We start from the raw sequence: 21140 nt of genomic DNA on the forward strand, positions 1-21140 counted from the left end.
TATGTAGATTGGTTCATGGGAATAGAATAAGATATAAATTGCTATTATTATTTATTCTATTATTTGGTTGGCAAAAATGATTTTAAGAATGGTTAAAAAATAATGGGTAAATGATAAAAATATATTTTATTAAAATTTAAAAATTTTTTAATTAAAAAATAAAAAAAACTATGATGAGAAATAAATACTTTTTATTAAAATTAAAGAATTTATTTTGTTAAAAGATAAAAATATTCTGAACAATAAAATCAAAATAACTTTTATTATAATTAAATAATATTTTCACTAAAATACAAACATATTTTTATTATAATTTAATAATATTTTGTATTAGAAGATAATTAAATTTTTTATTATAATTAAATAATATTTAATATTAAAAGATAAAATATATTCTTCATTAAATTTAAATAATACTAAATTATATTTTTTGTTACATTTATTATATTCAAATAATAATATTAAGTAATATGCTTTATAATATTTGTTATAGTGAAATAATATTTAAATATTTTCATTTCTCTTTTTTTGAAAATGAAGTAAAAAATTTTGTGTCTTTTGTGCTTTAGAGAGAAGAGTGAGGAAGAGAGAGAAAAAAATAAGTTTAGTATTTTTTATAAGGTAATTTTTTAAATTGTAAAAGGGTATATTTGTTTAATAAATTTTTTTTCTTATTCTCAACAATTTGAAATAGCTATTATCAAGGGGGCCTCGGTAATAGCTATTCAAGCTTCTTTTGAAATGGTTATTCTGAAGAATAGTCATTTCATTGAATTAAATGCAACTTTATCTCAAAAATGAAAATAAATGAGGAATGATTATTCCATTCCTCCCAACCAAGTATGCCTTGATATTTTTTAGCTATGACAAAGAAATATTTATTCTATGGATCGAAACATCGATTACTACTTTCAATTGCTAGTTATAATGATTACTGGTGATTATAAACAAGCCAAAAACGAAACATAAAGGAAGATTCTAACCCCAAATTCAAGACGTAAACAGTTTAGCTAAAGCTCTAGTTAAAAGATAGTTCGATTGTTTTGCTTCAATTGTTTGTTTGTTTCTAATCAGTTTTTGCTTGGCAAATGACTCACCCCAATGATATGTTAATATAAGTTAAAAGAAGTAGACGAAGACGTCAACTAATTTAGTTAATTAACTATTTTGTTTAAGAACTTAGTAGTAATACTCTTTTCAGTATGATTGATCCGACAGAGGTAAAGTTCGAAAACTAACTTTCAATTAATAATACCTATATTTAGAACAAAAAAAAAAGGGGGGGGGGGTGTGGGAAGGGATGGAGATATGTGCAAATTCTTTCTTGACGTGTTTTTTTTATGATCATAATTATGCCTTATTTATTTATTTAATTATTTAATCTTTTTTTAATGTATGGATAATATCGTCACTATCATACAACTAAGAAACAAATGTTAAGTTCTTAATCAATAATGTAATAATGATAATAGTATAAAGTATAACTTAGACTATTTATATATTTATAAAAGCCTATCCTTAAAGTCATTTTTTCGTTGGACCCACATTTCTGACCAATAAATGGTCACGAGGTTTGACGCTTTGGGAAGCATATTCCTTTTCACATCCTATAATGACTTTGTTTTTTACTTTTTCCGACTAATAGTCTGGTTTGGACAACAAATTCTTTTCACTTTGCTTATAATTCTTAATGAAATAATTTATCCGTCGTATATATGGACAAATAAAATTACTAGATAATGAAAATCCATCAATAAATATGTTCATTTTTTTAATTCAATATAACACTTAAAGGACAGTATTATAAATTTTAAATTGATAATATTTATTATTTGTATTCGAGTAGACACAATAAATAATAAATATATTTAATAAATAAGTATTTTATCAATTGTGGCAAACAACTTAACATGCTATAATTATTATTATAAAGTATTAAAAAAAGAATATTAAAATAAAATTTGTTTTTGGAGAAAGAATATAATAATATTTTCAATTGGTCATGGAACATAATCAAATAATTTTAATCGATTCTATCAAAAAGTAATTTTTTTAATAGGCAACGTGCAAAGTGGCATAAAACTGGCGCCAAGTGCGTTTGCATTGGGTTGCGTCAACGTGGGGGCTGCCTCATGATCCCCTATTTTTCTTAATGCACGTGGCGAACAGGTATTGGCAATATTGAGTCCTAGGACCAGTGGGATTGCAGCTTTTGGTCTACAGAGGAGCGTAGCAAACGATGAATGCACATGCAGTTTTTTTCATTTTGACCAATGGGAAATAAAAGGGTGATGGGCGTTCCTGTGGGAAGCTCCGTATCTTTATCACTGCTCGAATGGAATCTTCTCTCCCTCCAACGCGTTCACACTGTGAATACAAATATTTTTCCACAATATGAAAATTACCATAATTTCACTTGGCAGTTCAATTGACAAAAATAACCTTCCCTGCCATTTTTATTCGGCTATTCCACTCCTCCATTTCCTATTTGGATTGCACTTGAAACCATTTTCATTTGCAAATAAAAAAAAAGAAATCATTTTCATTTTGCAAATAAAAAATATATCATATTGATTTGAGAAATAAAAATATATATTAGTAAATAATTTTGTTTGCAATTTCAAAATTGACGTGGTGGTTTGTTAAAATTCAAGTAACGATTATTTTAAGTCAAATATTACTCGAAACAATAATAAAAATTTATCTAATTATCAAAATTCTTTAATACAATTTAATTTTGAAATTCAGCATGTAATGTGTTTTCGTTAATTAATTAATAATAATTGTTTAAAGAATTGTTGTATTGATAATTTACCATAGTAGGATTTCGATATCATGTTGTGCTTGGTTTTTTTATTTTCACAAACATATAGATTTTGATACCATATTGAGCTCGATTTTTTTTTTACAAAAACATGAGTAATATATTGTTAGTAAAAATGTGAAACAAGCTTGAGTTTCATTGATTAACATTCCATATATTTTTTAAGTTTAAACCCTGTTTGTGTTTGTCTTTAGACTCTAATTATTACACAATTTACCTTTGTTTGTTTTTCATTTGAATATTTAATAATTATGCAAATGACACCTGGATTGTCATGTAATGTAATTATTAATGTAACTAAAAGAATTATATCAACTGAATGAGTTAAATCTCATATTTAATTAAAAAAATTAACTCTTAAAACTTTTTCTAAAAAGAAAAAAAAAGTGAAATCTTTGATAAATTACAAGCATATATTCGTCATCTTTATTATCATTTAATTTAAATCTCACGATACTTTTATTTTTCATCGTATTATTTTATAACTATGAAGTTTAAAATTAAAAATTCATTCAAATAAAAATGATCGGCCACAATTATTTTGAATATTAGTCTCTCGAATATGATATTTTTAATATTTTTAAATTTTAAATTATTATTATTTTTTTGTCAACCCATTTTTATTTCTATACATTGCATGGGAACTGTCTCCAGCGAAAAGATCATCGTTCAACCACAAAATATTTTCCATTTACGGTAAGAAAGCTCAAAAGATAGCGGTCTGATCCGAAGACACGTTGTCAATGACGAAGAGAGCTTACATAAACCACAATACAGCATATTAATCCTCCATTCTTCCCTTGTAAGGAGAAATCGGTCATTTCGAAAAATCCATTCCATTTCATTTTGCCCATAAAAAAAATTAGAAACCATTCCAATTTCGGTGGGCCCTCCGATCTTTATGGTAATAAATCAAAACCAAAATCCCGTTTCTCCAATAAAATCTTGACTATTTTCTTTCCCTTTCTTAGATCAGCCCACCTAACCCGGCAAGCCCAGCCGTGCATCATAAATACTCAACCCAAATCAGGACCGTTGACATCTCAAACAAACACCAACCACACGATCTTAGATAATCGTACGGCTGATAACAGTCTACTAGAACCTTCCCTCTCTTCACTCTCCCCTTATATCTTCCCCCCCCCCCTGAGGAGAGTGCTTGTGCTCAGCTCGTGTCCATCGCGTGGTGTTTAGGGTTTATATAAATAGTTTTACCTGCATTCTCCATCAACCGCACCTTCAGAAAGGTTTGGTTTCCGATCTGAGTTAGGATCTGATCTTATTGATTTGAAATATTTGGTTAATATGGATATGGTTTGTTTTTTTTTGGGGTAGTAATCAGTGAAAATGACGAAGTGTTACCCGACTGTGAGCGAGGAATACAAGAAGGCCGTTGAGAAGGCCAAGCGGAAGCTCAGGGGTCTCATCGCCGAGAAGAACTGTGCCCCAATCATGCTCCGTTTAGCGTAAGCTCACTTTGTTCTTTTTTTCCTGTCGTCTGATGTAATTATTGGTTGTGAGATTTTGTGATGTTGATTGATCGGACGGTGATGGTGGGGGGAACAGATGGCACTCAGCTGGAACTTTCGATGTTAAGACCAGGACCGGAGGTCCATTCGGAACTATGAAGCAGCCTGCTGAGCTGGCACATGGTGCTAACAACGGTCTCGATATTGCTGTTAGGCTTCTCGAGCCGATCAAGGAGCAGTTCCCTATTCTCACTTACGCTGACTTCTACCAGGTACTCTACTTTTAATCTGATATGTATAGATATATATACATATATTCGCTTCAGCTTGGACTATTTTATGTTTGGTTTGATTTTGACTGGAATTTTATATCTTCGTGTTTTAATGATTGGTAGCTTGCCGGTGTCGTCGCTGTCGAGATCACTGGTGGACCTGAAATTCCGTTCCACCCCGGAAGAGAGGTCAGTGATAATATCTGATTCCGCAACATTTAGTTTTAACATTAATTGAATGTTGATGTGTACGTTCATGGATCTTGAATGAAAATTTAAGTTATATTATTAGAGTTAAAAGGAAATTCAGTGTCTAATATTTTGGTTTTGCAATTAGATTATCTATTGTTTTTTAGTTTTGGGGAAAATAGTGAGGGACTTAGTTTTGGTGCTGAACTTTTAGATGATGTTCCTCTTTGTGAAATGGCTTTGAGCAACAAAACGTAAAGTGAATTTTATTGTGTCGAATTATCGGAAAACGAAATTTGTTGGTACTGTATTTACCTACAAGCTTCTTGTTATGAATGCAGGACAAGCCTCACCCACCACCTGAAGGCCGTCTTCCTGATGCTACCAAGGGTTAGTATACACTATTTGTCAAAGCTTGTTGACATGCCTTTGTTAGCTGAGTGATGGATTTTGATTTAATCTTTTGATAAATGTCTTGCAGGAGCTGATCACTTGAGGCAGGTCTTTACTGCTCAAATGGGTCTTAGCGACCAGGACATTGTTGCCCTTTCTGGTGGCCACACCCTGGTCTGTTCTAAAAATTTCAAATTCCCATGTTTTTGTGATGTTTGAAATGTTGTTTGCCTATCAACTTAGAATGATATATATTTTCTTTGCCTTTTATGTAGGGAAGGTGCCACAAGGAGAGGTCTGGATTTGAGGGACCATGGACTACCAACCCCCTCATCTTTGACAACTCTTACTTCAAGTGAGTTTCATTTTTTATGAATTATGTTATTCCTTCGTTACATGCAAATACAAGTCCATTGAGTTGCGTTGAGCAATCTGTCTTGAAGTTGATGCTAATTGGTTAATATTTTACAGGGAGCTCTTGGTTGGAGAGAAGGAAGACCTTTTGAAGTTGCCAACTGACGTAGTTCTCCTGTCTGACCCTGTTTTCCGTCCACTTGTTGATAAATATGCTGCTGTATGTAACTCTTTCCTTCATTCCAGTGTATCAGAATTTTGACATAATCCCCAACTGAGAAGTTGAATGTTGCTGATTCTGTTGATTTTTACTTATTTGCAGGATGAGGATGCCTTCTTTGCCGACTACACTGAAGCTCACCTGAAGCTCTCTGAGCTAGGGTAATCTTTGCATTAATTTCTTATTGAACTTCAATTATCCTGTACTTAATTTTACTCGGCTTCCTCCCTTTGTGAGATCACTTATGGTCTCTATTTTTCCTCGCAGATTTGCTGATGCATAAGCTTATGGTTGCAAAACGAGATGAAGCCAACAACGTTTGCTGCCTCACATGTACTGGGTTTTGTAAACTCTTAAAGAATAGTTACTTGGCAGCTGTTGGCTGAAGAATTTGGGTGGTTTTATGGTCTTATTTTGTTGAACATGTTGAATGGATTTTGGGGAGATTTCAGATGGTACTAAGCTTTTCTGGATAAATAATATAATTTCTTCAAAATGCACATCCCCATTCTGGTTATTTATCCTTGTTCTCAAGCTTGCTTTCATGGTGGATGATTTCACAAATGATTGGTTAATACATAGCTGAAGATAAGCTATGTGTCATAGTGTTTTTCAGAGTTAACCACACACAAAGGGCAGTTTAGAATTTAGAGTTTGCTCCCTTCCCACTACCTAAGCTTAAGCAAGGGGGGCATTTGTGATGGGACTGCCTTATCAAAGTTATGATGGTGACTGCCATCCTTGCTACCAGCCAATTGGTATGGCCTCATGTTACAAAAGTTGATTGCCTTTTGGCTATATGATTGAGCAGTTGGAGTAGACAGACGGAGCTAGCAATCTCGGTAGATTTTTTCCCTAGGAAAACCAGAGCTGGGCCTACTGGGTATGTGGTGTCGGGGTCTAATATCCTTTCCTAAAAAAGGGTGAATTCAATGCCAATGGGCCTGGAAATAGTCCAGGACTGTATTTCCTGGATTGGCAAGTTTCCCTTCTAGGGTCATGAGCCAGATACGTGACCCATCATCCGCAGATTTTGGTCGGAGCCATTGTTCCACATAGGTCCAAGTCACTTGCTACGAAACAAACTCAGTGAGGGTTTATCGACAAGGTTTAGTCAAACCAAGCTTCCTGATAACAACCTCAAACCAAACAGTGAATTGAACAGCGTGTTGCATGAAAGTACACTACTAACGCAAATCTTAACACACTCGTTTTAGTTTTGACTAGTTAATTAATTTGCCAAATACAGCACACTCCAATCATGTTTTAATGCTAAAAACAGACTAGAAAGTCATAACCTTTAGCACCATAGTTAGTAATGGACAGTGAAAGTTCTTGCTTACTTTCTAGGTCATGGCTCGACCCTATTTATATATTTTGTGATTTTAATTTTTTACATGACAATTGTCATTTTTTCTCAATTAATTCCGTATAGATATTTTCTTTTTCAATTAACATCTTATGAATAAACTCTGGTTCTACAAGTAATAGGCTCTCAAGTGACATTTTGTGTAAACATTCTTTTTTTTTTTTTCCAATTAATATAATAAGTAAGTTAATTTTATTTTGATGATCTTATTGAATAAAATTAATAGTTTAATCATTCACGAGAATAGAAATTATCTACAAGATACTAATGGAGAAAAAAATATATACAAATTGCTAATTGAAAAAAAATTATAAAATATTATGTATGAAAAATTAAAATTATAAAAAAATATAAATGGAGTTTATCCGTTTATCTTTTATGATCCGACAATTAAATTTTAAATCGAAAATTATCCTTTCCATGGAAGGTTAAAAGTTCAACACTTTAAAATCTTTTTTGTTTTCTTTGAATGGGTTTGGATTTGTCAAGTTCAGCATGACATAAAGTTTGAAAACAACAAACTTATTGTTTCATTTTCCTCACTCACAAAAGTATTGACAAAAAAAGAGAGGAAGTTTTGGCACTTTGACCTTGGCTTTCTCTCACGGGGAATCCCTTTGAACCATTGCCCACGGAACTATATTTTAATATTATCCCCCTTCACCTTTCCGCTTTCCTCTGTCCGCTGTTTGGCACAAAGAGAAAGACCTTTCCTTGGTGTCATCATCGTCTGTTTGGGGCATTGTCAAAGTAAAACGCGTCGACGGGAAAAAGTTTTTCACAAATGTCAACATGATCATGCACGTTGTGAAAAACTTTCAATGTGTAAATGGAAGGGACTTTGGTAAGGAATCGAAATGATAAAAAGGATGTTTGGGTTTACGTGTAGTTCGGGAATTGAATTGACAAGTTCTCCAATAATTGAAGCTTTGGCTTCCTTCAGTTCTTGTTGTCCTTAATTTCGATTGACTTAATCACGTTTACAAATGGTTGGATGTAATTCCCCTTCGTAAATCCTTTACGTGTCATATAATTGACCTTTCTCTTTTCGCTTTGGTCCGAAAAAGAAATTAATTGTATTTTTTTATTCTTATAAGTTTCATTTTTCAAAATTTATAAATAATTCAGAGTTAAATGTAAAATAAAAAATTAAGACATATGACTTAATTTGAAAATATTTTTTTAAAGTATAATTTAATATACTTTTATAATTAATAATTATCATGTGAAATTGACGTAAATTTAATATGAAAAATAAAAATGTCACGTGTCATATCATTATCATTCATTATAACATGTTAACATATCATATCTGTACAATATGATATAAAATAAGAAGTTATGTTTTAACTAAAATAATTAATCATGTAAGAGCTTATTTAATCTAAGATAAAAAAAATAAAAACCTGATTGAACGTAATTAAAAAATAAAATTTTATTTTAATTTTTTTGAATAATTTAAGGATTCTTTTAAGTATTATTATGCTTTCCTTTTTTTATATATCTCAAAAGGAAATTTTTTTATACATTATATTTTATATTATAAATTTATTTTTCATATTAAATAATGTAATAGTTATATTTTATAATTTTTTTCAAATTTTAATATAAAGTACATCAAAATCAAAAGTTTTTATTTAATTTTCATTAAAGTGAAAAGAATATTATTTTTTGTATTATATGATTTTTAAAAAATGTACATTAAAACATAATTACAAATAATAGCACCCGTAATGTAAGAATTATTTATTTATATTATCCATCCAAATGGGGCCTAACTTTGACCTTTTGAAAAGTATTACTCATGAATATTACAGTAATTAAAAAAGCTTTATTAAATGTGGCATATTACAAAGAAATATATTAAAAAAACCAATTATTTTATTTTTAATCCATAAAGCTGGCTAAAAGGGCCGTTAAGAGGGCGAATAAGACCGTTGACAGAACTCCATGAAATCTCAACCGTGGATTAGAGGCGGCCGCGATCTCAGCCCTCCATCAAACGCGTCCTCTGTTTCTCGCGGGTTTTCCTTCCTCCTTCCTCGAAGCTATGACGAAGCTCTCTCTTAAGCTCTCACTAAAATACCACAAGAATAATAATAATAATTTATTCTTCCTTTTTTCTTTTTCCCCTATATATAAAAAACCTTAGACTTCTCTTCGATTACTCAAAGAGAAAGCAAAAGGAAGAAAAAAAGGAGTCAAAAGGAGAACAGTGAACAAGTAAAAGGTAGCGAAATGGCTGAAGTTGTTCCGGAAAACGCCGGTGGTCAGTTAGGAGATTTTCCGGCGATTCATACGCACGGTGGTCAATATATTCAGTATAGTATTTTTGGAAATTTATTTCAGATAACGTCTAAGTATCGGCCTCCGATCATGCCTATCGGTCGCGGAGCCTACGGCATCGTTTGGTATGCGATTAAAAAGTTAGCTATTTCTTTCGGTTTTTTCAGTTTATATCGTTCGATTTTGAAATTTTATTTTTTTGTATTTTTGGATTTTGAAGCTCGGTGTTGAATTCGGAGACGAATGAGATGGTGGCGGTAAAGAAAATCGCCAACGCTTTTGATAATCACATGGACGCTAAGCGTACGCTTCGTGAGATTAAGCTGCTTCGACATTTGGATCACGAAAACGTGAGCTTCTTTCTTTGTAACTTTTTTTTTTTAATTTTGTAATGTTTTTATTGCATAATTTTTAGGAAATGAAACGGTGGAGAAATTTTCTTTTATTTGATAAATTTATTCCTCCTTAAATGATTTTTTGAGGTTAATCAATCATTATCGGTCAAGGAAATGGAAACCTTAGTTCAAATATTTAAAATTTTGACCAAGTTAGGGAATTTCCTTTTTCCTAATAGGAATTATATATATATATATTTTAAATTTAAGTTTGAATCTTAGATATTAATATTGAGCTTTGTCTAAATTTCTAAGGTAATGATTTTGTGCTTGGAAAACAGGTTATTGCAATTAGAGATGTGATTCCTCCGCCTTTGCGTAGAGAATTTACTGATGTCTACATTGCCACAGAACTCATGGATACCGATCTTCACCAGATCATTCGCTCCAATCAGGGTTTATCTGAGGAGCATTGTCAGGTAAATTACTCAACTTTGCCAATGAACATTGCAGAACCTGAGAGAACAGCAAAGAGTCTTATCCAAGTTTTATTATTTTCGAAATATATAACGCTCATGTATAAGTAATTGGTCTATGTTGATTTCATTTTAAATAATTTTGTTTTGTGGTATGCAGTATTTCTTATATCAGATTCTTCGAGGACTGAAGTACATACATTCTGCGAATGTGATTCATAGAGATTTGAAACCCAGCAACCTCTTGCTGAATGCGAATTGTGATCTTAAGATTTGTGACTTTGGTCTTGCTCGACCTGCTGCTGAGAATGAGTTCATGACTGAATATGTTGTCACGAGATGGTATAGGGCACCAGAGCTGTTGCTGAACTCTTCGGACTACACAGCTGCCATAGATGTGTGGTCCGTTGGTTGCATTTTTATGGAGCTCATGAATAGAAAGCCTCTATTTCCTGGCAAAGATCATGTGCATCAGATGCGTCTATTGACTGAGGTAAATTGAGATTTAAGCAAATGATGACTAAAGCTAGCTGACTTTATAATGAGGAATATGCTTAATAATGTGGTATAAATTTACAGTAGTTGCAACAAATGAAAAAGATTGATCAACAGTGCAATAATCTCTAATTCAAGATACATGTTACAACTAATACTCTAATTTCGATTCCATGCTGATTATGCCTTTCATTAGGTTAGCATTTTCATTTCTAAAGTTTGGGTTTAGACAAAGTACTTGTAGCTTAAGATGTCTAATGTAACTTAGTATACATGGCAATGATAAACGTATGATTTTGTTATTTTTAATGTGATATTGGATTTAAATTTGAGTTGCTTTCTTTCCTTGTTCTTTGTTTGGATGAATACTTACCAATGCCTTTTCTGCTGTATAGCTGCTTGGCACACCAACTGAATCTGATCTTGGGTTTCTCCGAAATGAGGACGCAAGAAGATATCTCAGGCAGCTCCCTGCACACCCCCGCCAACCATTGGCAAATGTTTTCCCACATGTTCATCCATTGGCTATTGATCTCATCGAAAGAATGTTGACATTTGATCCCACCAGAAGAATTACTGGTGAGTTCTACATTTACCATCATGCTTTTATGGATTCATGAATTCAATTTATTAACTATAATTTATAAGATTTTGTTGTGCAATAAAATGAACTCTGTTTGGTCATCATTGAAATGAAAACCATCCCTGCATTGTGGTTACTTAGTTGAGACGCAAATTTGTTACTGGCTGAAGGCAGTTCTTTGTATTTCTCACCTGAAAGTTCAATTTGTCTGTTGACAGTTGAAGAAGCATTGGCCCATCCTTATCTTGAAAGATTACACGACATAGCTGATGAACCAGTCAGTGCTGAGCCATTTTCTTTCGACTTTGAGCAGCAACCATTGGGAGAAGAGCAGATGAAGGACATGATTTACAAGGAGGCCATAGCTCTGAATCCAAATTATGCTTAATCAAATATACTTTTCCTGTTTGGTATCGATAGATACTTCTATCCTCTAAATGCCCCAGTTCAAGTAATGTTTGGCGAAAAAGTTTGCGGTGGCTGACAGATAGCGACCAGAATATGCTGGTGGGATGCGAACTGAGACATCCTATTTTTGCATCTGCAATTTCTTTGGGTTGGCTTTGCTGAGATTGCACCCATGACTGCCCATTGATTTTAGTTTTCATGAGGCGAGTCCCTCGCAAGCTTCACAAGCCACAACACTTCGTAAATTTGTGTTGTCTCCACTTCTGATATGTGTTTATTTGTTATTTGTTTAATCTCTTCTGACCGTATCAAATGCTTTTTTTTTTGTGTGTGTTGTATTTTATTCTAGTGTAACCCACGCAAAACATCCTGTTGTAACAAATATCAGTAATTCCGTTATTCTGTACAACATCGTCAATCAACTCGAGTTTTGTATGTCAAAATTCATGTTGAGTCAAAGTTGATATACTGTTGAATGTCTTTGCCATACAACCTCTTCTGTTGTTGCAACGACCAAGAACAAGAACAAGAATAAGAACAAGCCTGCCTTCTATTTCTTTTGTTGGGTATTGATAGTGCTGCCTGCTTACTTCGCTGTCACCTCACCATATTTTCACAGTATAGCATAGAGTCAGTATCTTGGTCGCTTTCACAAATAATTCAAGCTCAATGATTAGATACATATCAAATTTTGACAAACCCCTATCCTTATCCAGTCTCAATGAAATGAAGATACTCGAGCGGCTTAAGTTTATGAATTCGTTCACTAGGATCAAATAGCATATTTTCAATGTTGTTTTCCAGGAATTACAAATGGTTTCAAGTCAGGATGTAAGTGTTGGATGAATAGACTAGAAGAAGAAAGAGCATTTACTGAATTCCTAACCGTGAGGGACTTGCTGAGTTCTGACAAAGAGTATCTTAGATCAAAGGAAGGCTGCTTCTATTCTGCTTTCTAAATGACAAGCATCTATCCTCGCCAAGAATCTGGGTCTTTGAATCATTCAAGGATCACCCCTTTAGAGGGTGAAAGTATCTATTAGACTAGGGTCCTAGCTATGGGTGGCGGCTAATAGGTAATGTGATACCTCATCTCACATCGGATGTGAATTATTAATAACTTGAGTTTAAATTTTAAAAATTACGTAATTTAAATTTAAAAAATTATTAAATTAATAATAATTAATTTAAAAATATTTTCATATTTTTCGGGACGGCTTTATATTTTATTATCTGGATTTTCCTATTTCATTATCAAGCATAGCAACTGCCTTAATTTCTCTCTACCAAACATATAGTATTAAAATTTTCTTATATAATATATTTGGAAGTCCATAACTTTAGGTTATCAATAAAATGATTGATCTCATCAATTTTTTTTCAAAGCCAAGTTGCATTATTCTTTTGCAATACACACCTAGCCTAGGACAGCTGCTAAACTTTAAAATCTCTAAATTAGCAATAATTGTCAAGTCCCATAACAATGGTCTTTATTCAAACTTTTATTACATAAATTGTCGCCACCTATGACTTCTTTGGATGATATGCTATTAAATTAAACTATACTTCGCACGAGATTTTCAATTCAATTTTTTTTTAATGCTTATTTCTCCTTCATGAAAGAATCTTAAGCATCTAATAGTCAATAACTTGAGATATTGAGCTTAAGTAACTTAGTAAAATTTAATATATGATATGTAGGTTCTTCAACCTTGCAGTCAGAGGTGGACGTACATGTAATATAATGGTATCATGTGACATCATTAATTTACTTAAGCGTACAAAATTTTTACTCGTTATGTTACTTATGTTAGAGTTTTATGTAATTAATGATGTTAATGAATTCATTTTTTTGTAATTTTGTAGAGAGTAGAGTCAAAAACTTCAAATCAAAATAAATTTATCAAAAAATTATTTATATATTAATATTTAAATATTACGAAAAGGTAAAATAAATTTTCTTATTTTATAAAAAAAAAAAGACAAAAACCTAAACTTTTCTCTCTCAAAAAATTTAAGTCTTACTTTTGATATTCACAATCTTTTGATATCTTAATTACGTTTTTTACTCTCTCAAAACATATTTATATTCTTTTAATTATTATTATTATTTTAATTATGACATCACTAATAAAATTTAGTGATCCATCCTGTTTGCCAAATTAGAAAAATTGAAGGAGATATTCAGATGGATCAATCGCAAAGCCATGGAGACTTTGTACAGTGCAACAAGTGGAAGATCTAAAAACTTTGATAAGAATCCTGCTAGCAGTTCAATGGAGTATGACAGTTCTCCAAGCTTTAGCAATGGACCCTCACATTGCATCCAATTTCGAGATCCCAGCTGGATCTGTCATAGTCCTGGTACAAATGTCCACATCCATCTTTATTGCTCTGTCAGATCGGTCTCTCTGACCCCCGCATGAAAGAATCGGAAGAGGCCATGTGTTCAACATTGTGAGCATGGCCGAATCAGAACTGGCGGATAGGCAAAGCGGCTCAAAATAGCCCATGATCACCACCGTCAGGAACAGCAGGATGCCGTGGTGCCTATGCTGGTCTTGTGGCTGTTCCCGCAACTTGTTCTGGATGGCAATGGAGAAGGCATGCATCCATTGCCCCGGAAATGTTTCATCGTATTATCAGGAAATTCCCTGCCCCACTGAAAAGCACAGCGCAGCTGCCATGATGTCTATAATCATTGGAATCTCTTTCTATGTGAGCACAAATTCTGGTTGACCTGATCAGAAGTGTTAACAAAATGGTTACTTAATGACATAAACAATGGAAGCCTGGACAATGTCTACTGGACCTTTGAGAAGAAAGTGGAAGGCAGTTCTCAGCTTTGATGAGTGACGGAATGATGAAATAATGTAATGAAACAAGTTGCAACTTTCATTATTCTTTTCTAATTGCCTATGCAAGTCAAACTTATTGTCAGGAACATTTCAGCTACCATAAATTAAAAATAACAGATTGAAATACTAGCTCTTCTAACATCATTCACAGTTTCACACTTCTGGTTGGCTGGTTGCTTATATTACAACTAAATTCATGGAGAAAAGGCCCTTAAGTAATTAACCAACATCCAATTCAAACAAAAGATTCTATGTTAATCTATTTCAAGCAAATCTTTTAGGTATTGCTGTCTCAGTCTTGCATTTGACATTACGTGACAGAAGCAAAAAGGTGGGTAATTATTGGGTTGTTAAGAAACTATTGTTTTTTGCTACTTGAAGAATTATATGTCAGATAACTAAGAGGAGGAAGACTAGCAACAATATGTGGGGTAGATATAATAAGGTATAGTAGTACAAAAACAACTCTGGGTTATAAAATCAGTGCTGCCTAACAAAAGTATCTCAATTTCAAACCAAGGCTAAAACGTCATCCATGGAGTCGCAGCAGTCAGCTGGTAGCAACATGGATAATGGTTATGTCTCAGGTGACAACGAAGCACAGATGTTAAGTTCCGGCGCAAAGCGTGGTGGTTGGATTACCTTTTTCTTTGTTTCAGGTCTCTCTCTCTCTCTCTCTACACACTCGCACACGTGTTCACATGAGTAAAACTATGTTGTAATGATACGTTTGTGGTCATGTTTGTGATTCGCCAGCAACTCTGACGGGGTTGATGATAGCTGGTTGGGGATGGCTGACGAATCTGATCGTGTATTTGATCGAGGAATTCAACGTTGAGAGCATTGACGCTACTCAGATAGCCAATGTGGTCAACGGCTCAATCAATATGATTCCGATCATTGGAGCAGTCCTTGCTGACTCTTTCCTTGGGTCTTTCCATGTTGTTTCAATTTCTTCAGGTTTCTCTTTGCTGGTAATACACTTACACATGACTCTGAATATATTGCTCACTTCCATAGGAAATAATATTTCCAACAGTGAAGGTTTAACTGGATCAAGAAACTTGATTGATTTTGAACTTTTTCACCTTTCCAGGGAATGGTTCTTCTAACCTTAACAGCAACACTCAGCTCCTTGAGACCTCAACAATGTGAAACGGGATCAAGCTTTTGCCATGGTCCATCAAAACTTCAATCAGCCTCTTTATATGCGGGTATAACCATGGCATCTATAGGCCTGGGGGTGGTACGGTTTACTCTAGCAACATTAGGAGCTAATCAGTTTGATAACCCTAAGGATCAAGGGATTTTCTTTAACTGGTTCTTCTTTACCTTTTACGCCGCCTGTGTTATAAGTTCTTTAGTCATCGTCTATGTTCAGGATAGTATTAGCTGGGGATTGGGATTTGGCCTCTGCGCTGCTGCTAATTTTATTGGTTTGATCATTTTTCTCCTGGGAAACCGTTTCTACCGACATGACAAGCCACAAGGAAGCCCTTTTACGAGTCTAGCTCGTGTGATTGTTGCTGCTGTACAAAAGAGGAACATCTTGCTTCCATCCGAAAGTAAGGATTATTACCATGAGCAAGATGGAACAAGTAAGACCGTGGCTACAACGCCTAAACGGAGCTTCAGGTATGAACTTACATGAACTTCATTGGATAATCATTACTGGTGATGCTTGCAGATATTTAAGATAGTTGCAGTCTGAATTAGTTCTGCCTGTCCAAGTCAAAAAAGTCACCTAGGAGGTTAAGAAATATAAGAATACCTCTGTCAGAAACCATACTATTTGATTCTCTTTAATTAGATGCACCTACCAGGTAAGTCAAAGGCACGCTTAGCTGCAATTCATGCTCTTCCATTAGGATTGCCTTTGGGCTTATCCCCCCACCCTAACTTTAGCCAACTGGGAGCATGTTTCTTTCCTTGCTCACCATGTCAGAGACAAAAAAATTTCACCATTGTGATACTTAATACTAATTCAGATGATAATCTAATAAAATAGTTGCGAACCCCATATCTTTTTTTTTTTTTTGAAGGGCATGAACATTTTATTGATAGAGCTGGCAAGGGGGTTGCCAGATCTAAGCAGAGAGGGTATAGAAAGACCCTTCAGATGCTAATCCCCTGTTACAAAGAGACCAAATGGGTCACAACAATCAGCCACAAAAAACAACAAGTCCCCTGGGTCCTAAATGGCCACACAATTCAGCCACAAAACACATGAAAAAAGCAAAAGGGGCAGAAAAAATTCATGCCCACCTGAAAATGCAAATAATCCTCAAAATGAATATCCATCATCATACAAAAAAGGAAAAGAGGGGATGAACTAGAAACCATCATAGATCATTGTCATCAAACCAGTGGCAAGCAAAGCATTAGAAAACTGCAGAGAATTTACCCAATCGCATAACAGCTGCTTTGGCCAGACCATCGGCAAAGTTGTTATCTTCTCTAAAAATATGCTTGAATAGAACCCCATATCTTGCTCCAGAAGAGTGAAGCCTTATTCAAGACATTGATCCTGATACTTTAAAATTGCATTTTTATTCTCGGTGAAGAATCTGATAAATAACTTTGAATTTGAACGAAGAAAAACAAATTCATTGAACTAATCAAACAAAGAAGATTTGTTTCTTTTGATGTAGTTTAATTGATCAAGTCCCCTAATTTCATGTAGGTTCTTGAACCGTGCTGCACTGAAAACTGAAGGAGACATCCATTCAGATGGATCGATTGCGAAGTCACGGAGAATATGCACAGTCCAACAAGTGGAAGACCTGAAAACTCTAATCAGAATCTTCCCTGTATGGGCAAGCACAGTATTTTTAGCCACCCCTATCGCAATCCAGACCAACATGACAGTTCTTCAAGCTCTAGCAATGGACCGTCACCTTGGGCCCAATTTCAAGATCCCAGCTGGATCCATCGTAGTCGTGGTCCTAATCTCCACAGCCATCTTCATTGCCTTGTTGGATCGGTTTCTGTTCCCCACCTGGCAGAAACTGACTGGCCGGTCCATAACCCCCCTGCAACGAATCGGAATAGGCCATGTGTTCAACATAATGAGCATGGCAATATCAGCCCTGGTGGAGTCAAGAAGGCTAAAGATAGCCCATGATCACCACCTCCAGGAACAGCAGGGTGCCATAGTGCCTATGCTGTCCTTGTGGCTGTTCCCACAACTAGTTATCGTTGGGATTGGAGAAGCATTTCATTTTCCAGGAAACGTTTCATTGTACTATCAGGAATTCCCTGTCTCGATGAAAAGCACCGCAACTGCCATGATTTCTATCGTCGTTGGTATTGCTTTCTATGTGAGCACAGCTCTGGTTGATCTGATCAGGAATGTTACAAGATGGTTACCAGCTGACATAAACGATGGGAGGCTAGACAATTTGTATTGGACCTTTGTTGTGCTGGGGTTACTGAATTTTGGTTATTATTTGGTTTGTGCTAAGCTTTACAAATATCAAAATCCGGAAGAGGAAGTGGAAAGGTAGTTCCCAGCTTTGATAACTGAAGGAGAAAAGAAACCAGCTTACTTTACTGTATATCTGTCTCTATACAATGAAATATATTTGCATGTATAGTTTAATTTTATCTATCGGTAACAAATTTATATACACTCTATCTTTCATATCTTTTTAATAAATAACACTAAGATTCAAAATTTAAATTTTTAATCTCGTCTTTTTTTTCTGTTAATTTTGTTTCTCCTACATTATGTTTTAATTTGAATTATTAGTATATATAGTACACATAAAATCATAATATTTGCATTGCAGAGCGTAAACCGGTGGACTTCCTATACACGAGCGGCACTGGTACAAAGGAAGATAAATGTGGAGTTAAATTGACCTTCTTGTGGTGCTGATCTGGAAACACGTTTTCACTGTTTGTGCAATTGCCAAGTCGCGAGGGCAGCGTGACTTACGTCTAAATGGGGTTCTAAAGAGATATCAGAAAGTTTTCTCTCAATGGTGGACTGTTGTCAACTCAACAAGTTGGAAAGGAGGACTTAAGAGGAAATTATTTGTGTTATGTGGTCAATTTGGAAGAATCGGGATTCTTTGATTTTCAAGCAAGTAAGATTGGACCCGAGAGCTGTTATAGACGTGGACTTACAGGAACTTCATTAATGGTGATGCTTGCAGATATTTAAGATAGTTGCAGTATGCATTAGTTCTGCCTGTCCGAGTCAAAAATGTCACCTAGGAGGTTAAGAAATATAAGAATACTTCTGTCAGAAACCATACTATTTGATTATCTTTAATGAGATGCACCTACCGGGTAATTCAAAGGCATGCTTAGCTGCAATTCATGCTCTTCCATTAGGGTTGCCTTTGGCCTTATCCACCCACCCTAACTTTAGCCAACTGGGAGCATGTCAGACAGAAAACTTCACCCTTGTTGTGATATTTAATACTAATTCGGATGATAATCTAATAAAATAGTTGTGAACCCCATAACTTGCTCCAGAAGAGTTAAGCCTTATTCAGGACATTGATCCTGACGCTTTAAAATTAAAATTTTTCTTCTTGGTGATAGTCTATAGAATCTGATATATAACTTTGAATTAATTTCATGTAGGTTCTTGAACCGTGCAGCACAGAAAACTGAAGGAGACATCCATTCAGATGGATCAATTGCGAAGTCATGGAGAATATGCAGAGTCCAACAAGTGGAAGACCTGAAACTCTAATCAGAACCTTCCCAGTATGGGCAAGAACAGTATTTTTAGCCACCCCTATCGCAATCAAGACCAGCATGACAGTTCTCCAATCTCTAGCATTGGACTGTCACCTTGGGCCCAATTTCAAGATCCCAGCTGGATCCATCGTAGTCGTGGTCCTAATCTCCTCAGCCAACTTCATTGCCTTGTTGGATCGGTTTTGTTCCCCACCTGGCAGAAGCTGACTGGCCAGTCCTTAACGCCCCTACAACGAATCGGAATAGGCCATGTGTTCAACATACTGAGCATGGCAATATCAGCCCTGGTGGAGTCAAAAAGGCTAAAGATAGCCCACGATCACCACCTCCAGGAACAGCAGGGTGCCATAGTGCCTATGCTGTCCTTGTGGCTGTTCCCACAACTAGTTGTGGTCAGGATTGGAGAAGCATTTCATTTTCCAGGAAACGTTTCATTGTACTATCAGGAATTCCCTGTCTCGATGAAAAGCACAGCAACTGCCATGATTTCTATCGTCGTGGGGATTGCTTTCTATGTGAGCACAGCTCTGGTTGATCTGATCAGGAATGTTACAAGATGGTTTCCAGCTGACATAAACGATGGGAGGCTAGACAATTGTATTGGACCTTTATTGTGCTGGGGTTGCTGAATTTTGGTTATTATTTGGTTTGTGCTAAGCTTTACAAATATAAAAATCCGGAAGAGGAAGTGGAAAGGTAGTTCCCAGCTTTGATAACTGAAGGAGAAACAAACCAGCTTACTTTACTGTATATCTGTCTCTATACAATAAAATATATTTGCATGTATGATTCAATTATCCGTAACAAATTTATATACACTCTATTTTTCGTATCTTTTTATTAAATAATAATAAGATTCAAAATTAAAATTTCGAATCTCATTTTTTTTTTATTAATCTTTTATCTCCTATGACATATTTTAATCCAAATTATTACTATATACAGTGTACATAAAATAATCTTTACACCTCTCTCTTTATCTTCTTCGTCTTCAAAATTTAAGGAATATTTCAATTTAAGTACTATTAACATAGCTGTACATTTTTTATTCATTGTTATTTTGATAATAATTTAGTCAATTAAGCGAGTCACAATTAAACCGTTAATCATTTCATGAAATGAATCCGAAAGTTGATAATTTGTAAATTCAAGATATTAAATATTAATAAAAAAAGTACTTGCAAAGAAATATTTTATAAAAACAATGATACATTACGAATGATAGAAAAAAGTTTAAATTTCGTAAAAAAATAATTTTGCATATGTTTAAAAAATAAACAAAATAATTTATCTTTTTATAATAAGTGAATTTAATAAATAAATTGCTAAATAATAAATAAATTCACATGAAAAAAATACCATTGACATTATATTGAAGGGACAGGGTGAGTCATGGAAACTCACCCTTACCTTATTTTATTTATTTATTTATTTGTTAAGATTAGTTTAAATACAATAATGCATGGCTGTCTCTATTGCCTTATGTTATTAACAAGGAAAATCATGAATAAAAAAGAAAAAGAAAAATGTTGTCGGTTATTTTTAATTCTTTAATTATTATTATTATTATTTAAATGTGGATAATCAAAGTTGCTAGCAACCTATTTCATTTGCCACAAGTGTCACGTGTTACTTTGATTTTATGATTTTTATCTCCAACATGGCTAATAATTTAATGCATTAAAATTTGTTTATATATGTTTTATTATAAACCAAGAATATAAAGTTGTCATTTATAACATTTTTTTAATCTTAACCCCAAATTAAACCTTAAAAACCTTTTTTTTTTTTTTTATCTGTGGGGGACTTGGCTCTAAGTCATTATCAGTCCCAATAGGATATGATCCCTCTACATTTTTTTTTGGGTTCATTATCATCTCTAGGGCATCTTTT

At 34.1% G+C, this 21140-nt stretch overlaps 3 protein-coding genes, 1 long non-coding RNA gene and 1 pseudogene across 6 annotated transcripts; 4 read left to right on the top strand and 1 right to left on the bottom strand.

The window, feature by feature from the left end:
* The first annotated feature begins 3908 nt into the window (after positions 1 to 3908).
* On the top strand, positions 3909 to 6221 carry LOC18590832 (L-ascorbate peroxidase, cytosolic). Of its 2 annotated transcripts, none has more exons than XM_007016591.3 (10): positions 3909 to 4071; positions 4160 to 4290; positions 4391 to 4565; positions 4689 to 4754; positions 5096 to 5144; positions 5236 to 5321; positions 5423 to 5502; positions 5619 to 5721; positions 5824 to 5882; positions 5989 to 6221. In XM_007016591.3, the coding sequence occupies exons 2-10, from the start codon at positions 4172 to 4174 to the stop codon at positions 6002 to 6004; spliced, it is 753 nt and encodes a 250-aa protein (XP_007016653.3). In that variant the 5' UTR covers positions 3909 to 4071; positions 4160 to 4171; the 3' UTR covers positions 6005 to 6221. The 2 variants fall into 2 exon arrangements, with proteins under 2 accessions (XP_007016653.3, XP_017983599.2); XM_018128110.2 differs by having other exon boundaries at positions 3915 to 4071; positions 4167 to 4290.
* Positions 6222 to 9185: 2964 nt separating this feature from the next.
* MPK3 (mitogen-activated protein kinase 3) lies at positions 9186 to 12116 on the top strand. Its single transcript, XM_007016592.3, has 6 exons — positions 9186 to 9501; positions 9597 to 9726; positions 10053 to 10190; positions 10348 to 10680; positions 11078 to 11261; positions 11484 to 12116. The coding sequence occupies exons 1-6, from the start codon at positions 9329 to 9331 to the stop codon at positions 11651 to 11653; spliced, it is 1128 nt and encodes a 375-aa protein (XP_007016654.3). The 5' UTR covers positions 9186 to 9328; the 3' UTR covers positions 11654 to 12116.
* A 2839-nt stretch (positions 12117 to 14955) lies between these two features.
* On the top strand, positions 14956 to 19258 carry LOC18590835 (protein NRT1/ PTR FAMILY 2.7-like). 2 transcript variants are annotated; one of them, XR_016028448.1, is made up of 6 exons: positions 14956 to 15190; positions 15288 to 15505; positions 15628 to 16166; positions 17215 to 18033; positions 18323 to 18678; positions 19128 to 19258. XR_016028448.1 is itself a non-coding variant. In XM_018127946.2 (5 exons), exons 1-5 carry the CDS (start codon positions 15067 to 15069, stop codon positions 18327 to 18329), a joined length of 1707 nt encoding a protein of 568 aa, XP_017983435.2. In that variant the 5' UTR covers positions 14956 to 15066; the 3' UTR covers positions 18330 to 18969. The 2 variants fall into 2 exon arrangements, 1 of the variants encoding a protein (XP_017983435.2); XM_018127946.2 differs by lacking the exon at positions 19128 to 19258 and having other exon boundaries at positions 18323 to 18969.
* LOC148761060 (uncharacterized) lies at positions 15257 to 17309 on the bottom strand. Its single transcript, XR_016028449.1, has 2 exons — positions 16352 to 17309; positions 15257 to 16253 (listed from the first exon to the last, which is right to left on the bottom strand). It is a non-coding gene; the product is annotated as an uncharacterized LOC148761060 (long non-coding RNA).
* On the top strand, positions 18742 to 20059 carry LOC148761061 (protein NRT1/ PTR FAMILY 2.7 pseudogene; annotated as a pseudogene).
* The last annotated feature ends 1081 nt before the right edge of the window (positions 20060 to 21140 follow it).

The sequence above is a fragment of the Theobroma cacao genome, chromosome 9, assembly GCF_053813885.1.
Source record: "Theobroma cacao isolate CCN51 chromosome 9, ASM5381388v1, whole genome shotgun sequence".
Classification (NCBI taxonomy): Eukaryota; Viridiplantae; Streptophyta; class Magnoliopsida; order Malvales; family Malvaceae; genus Theobroma; species Theobroma cacao.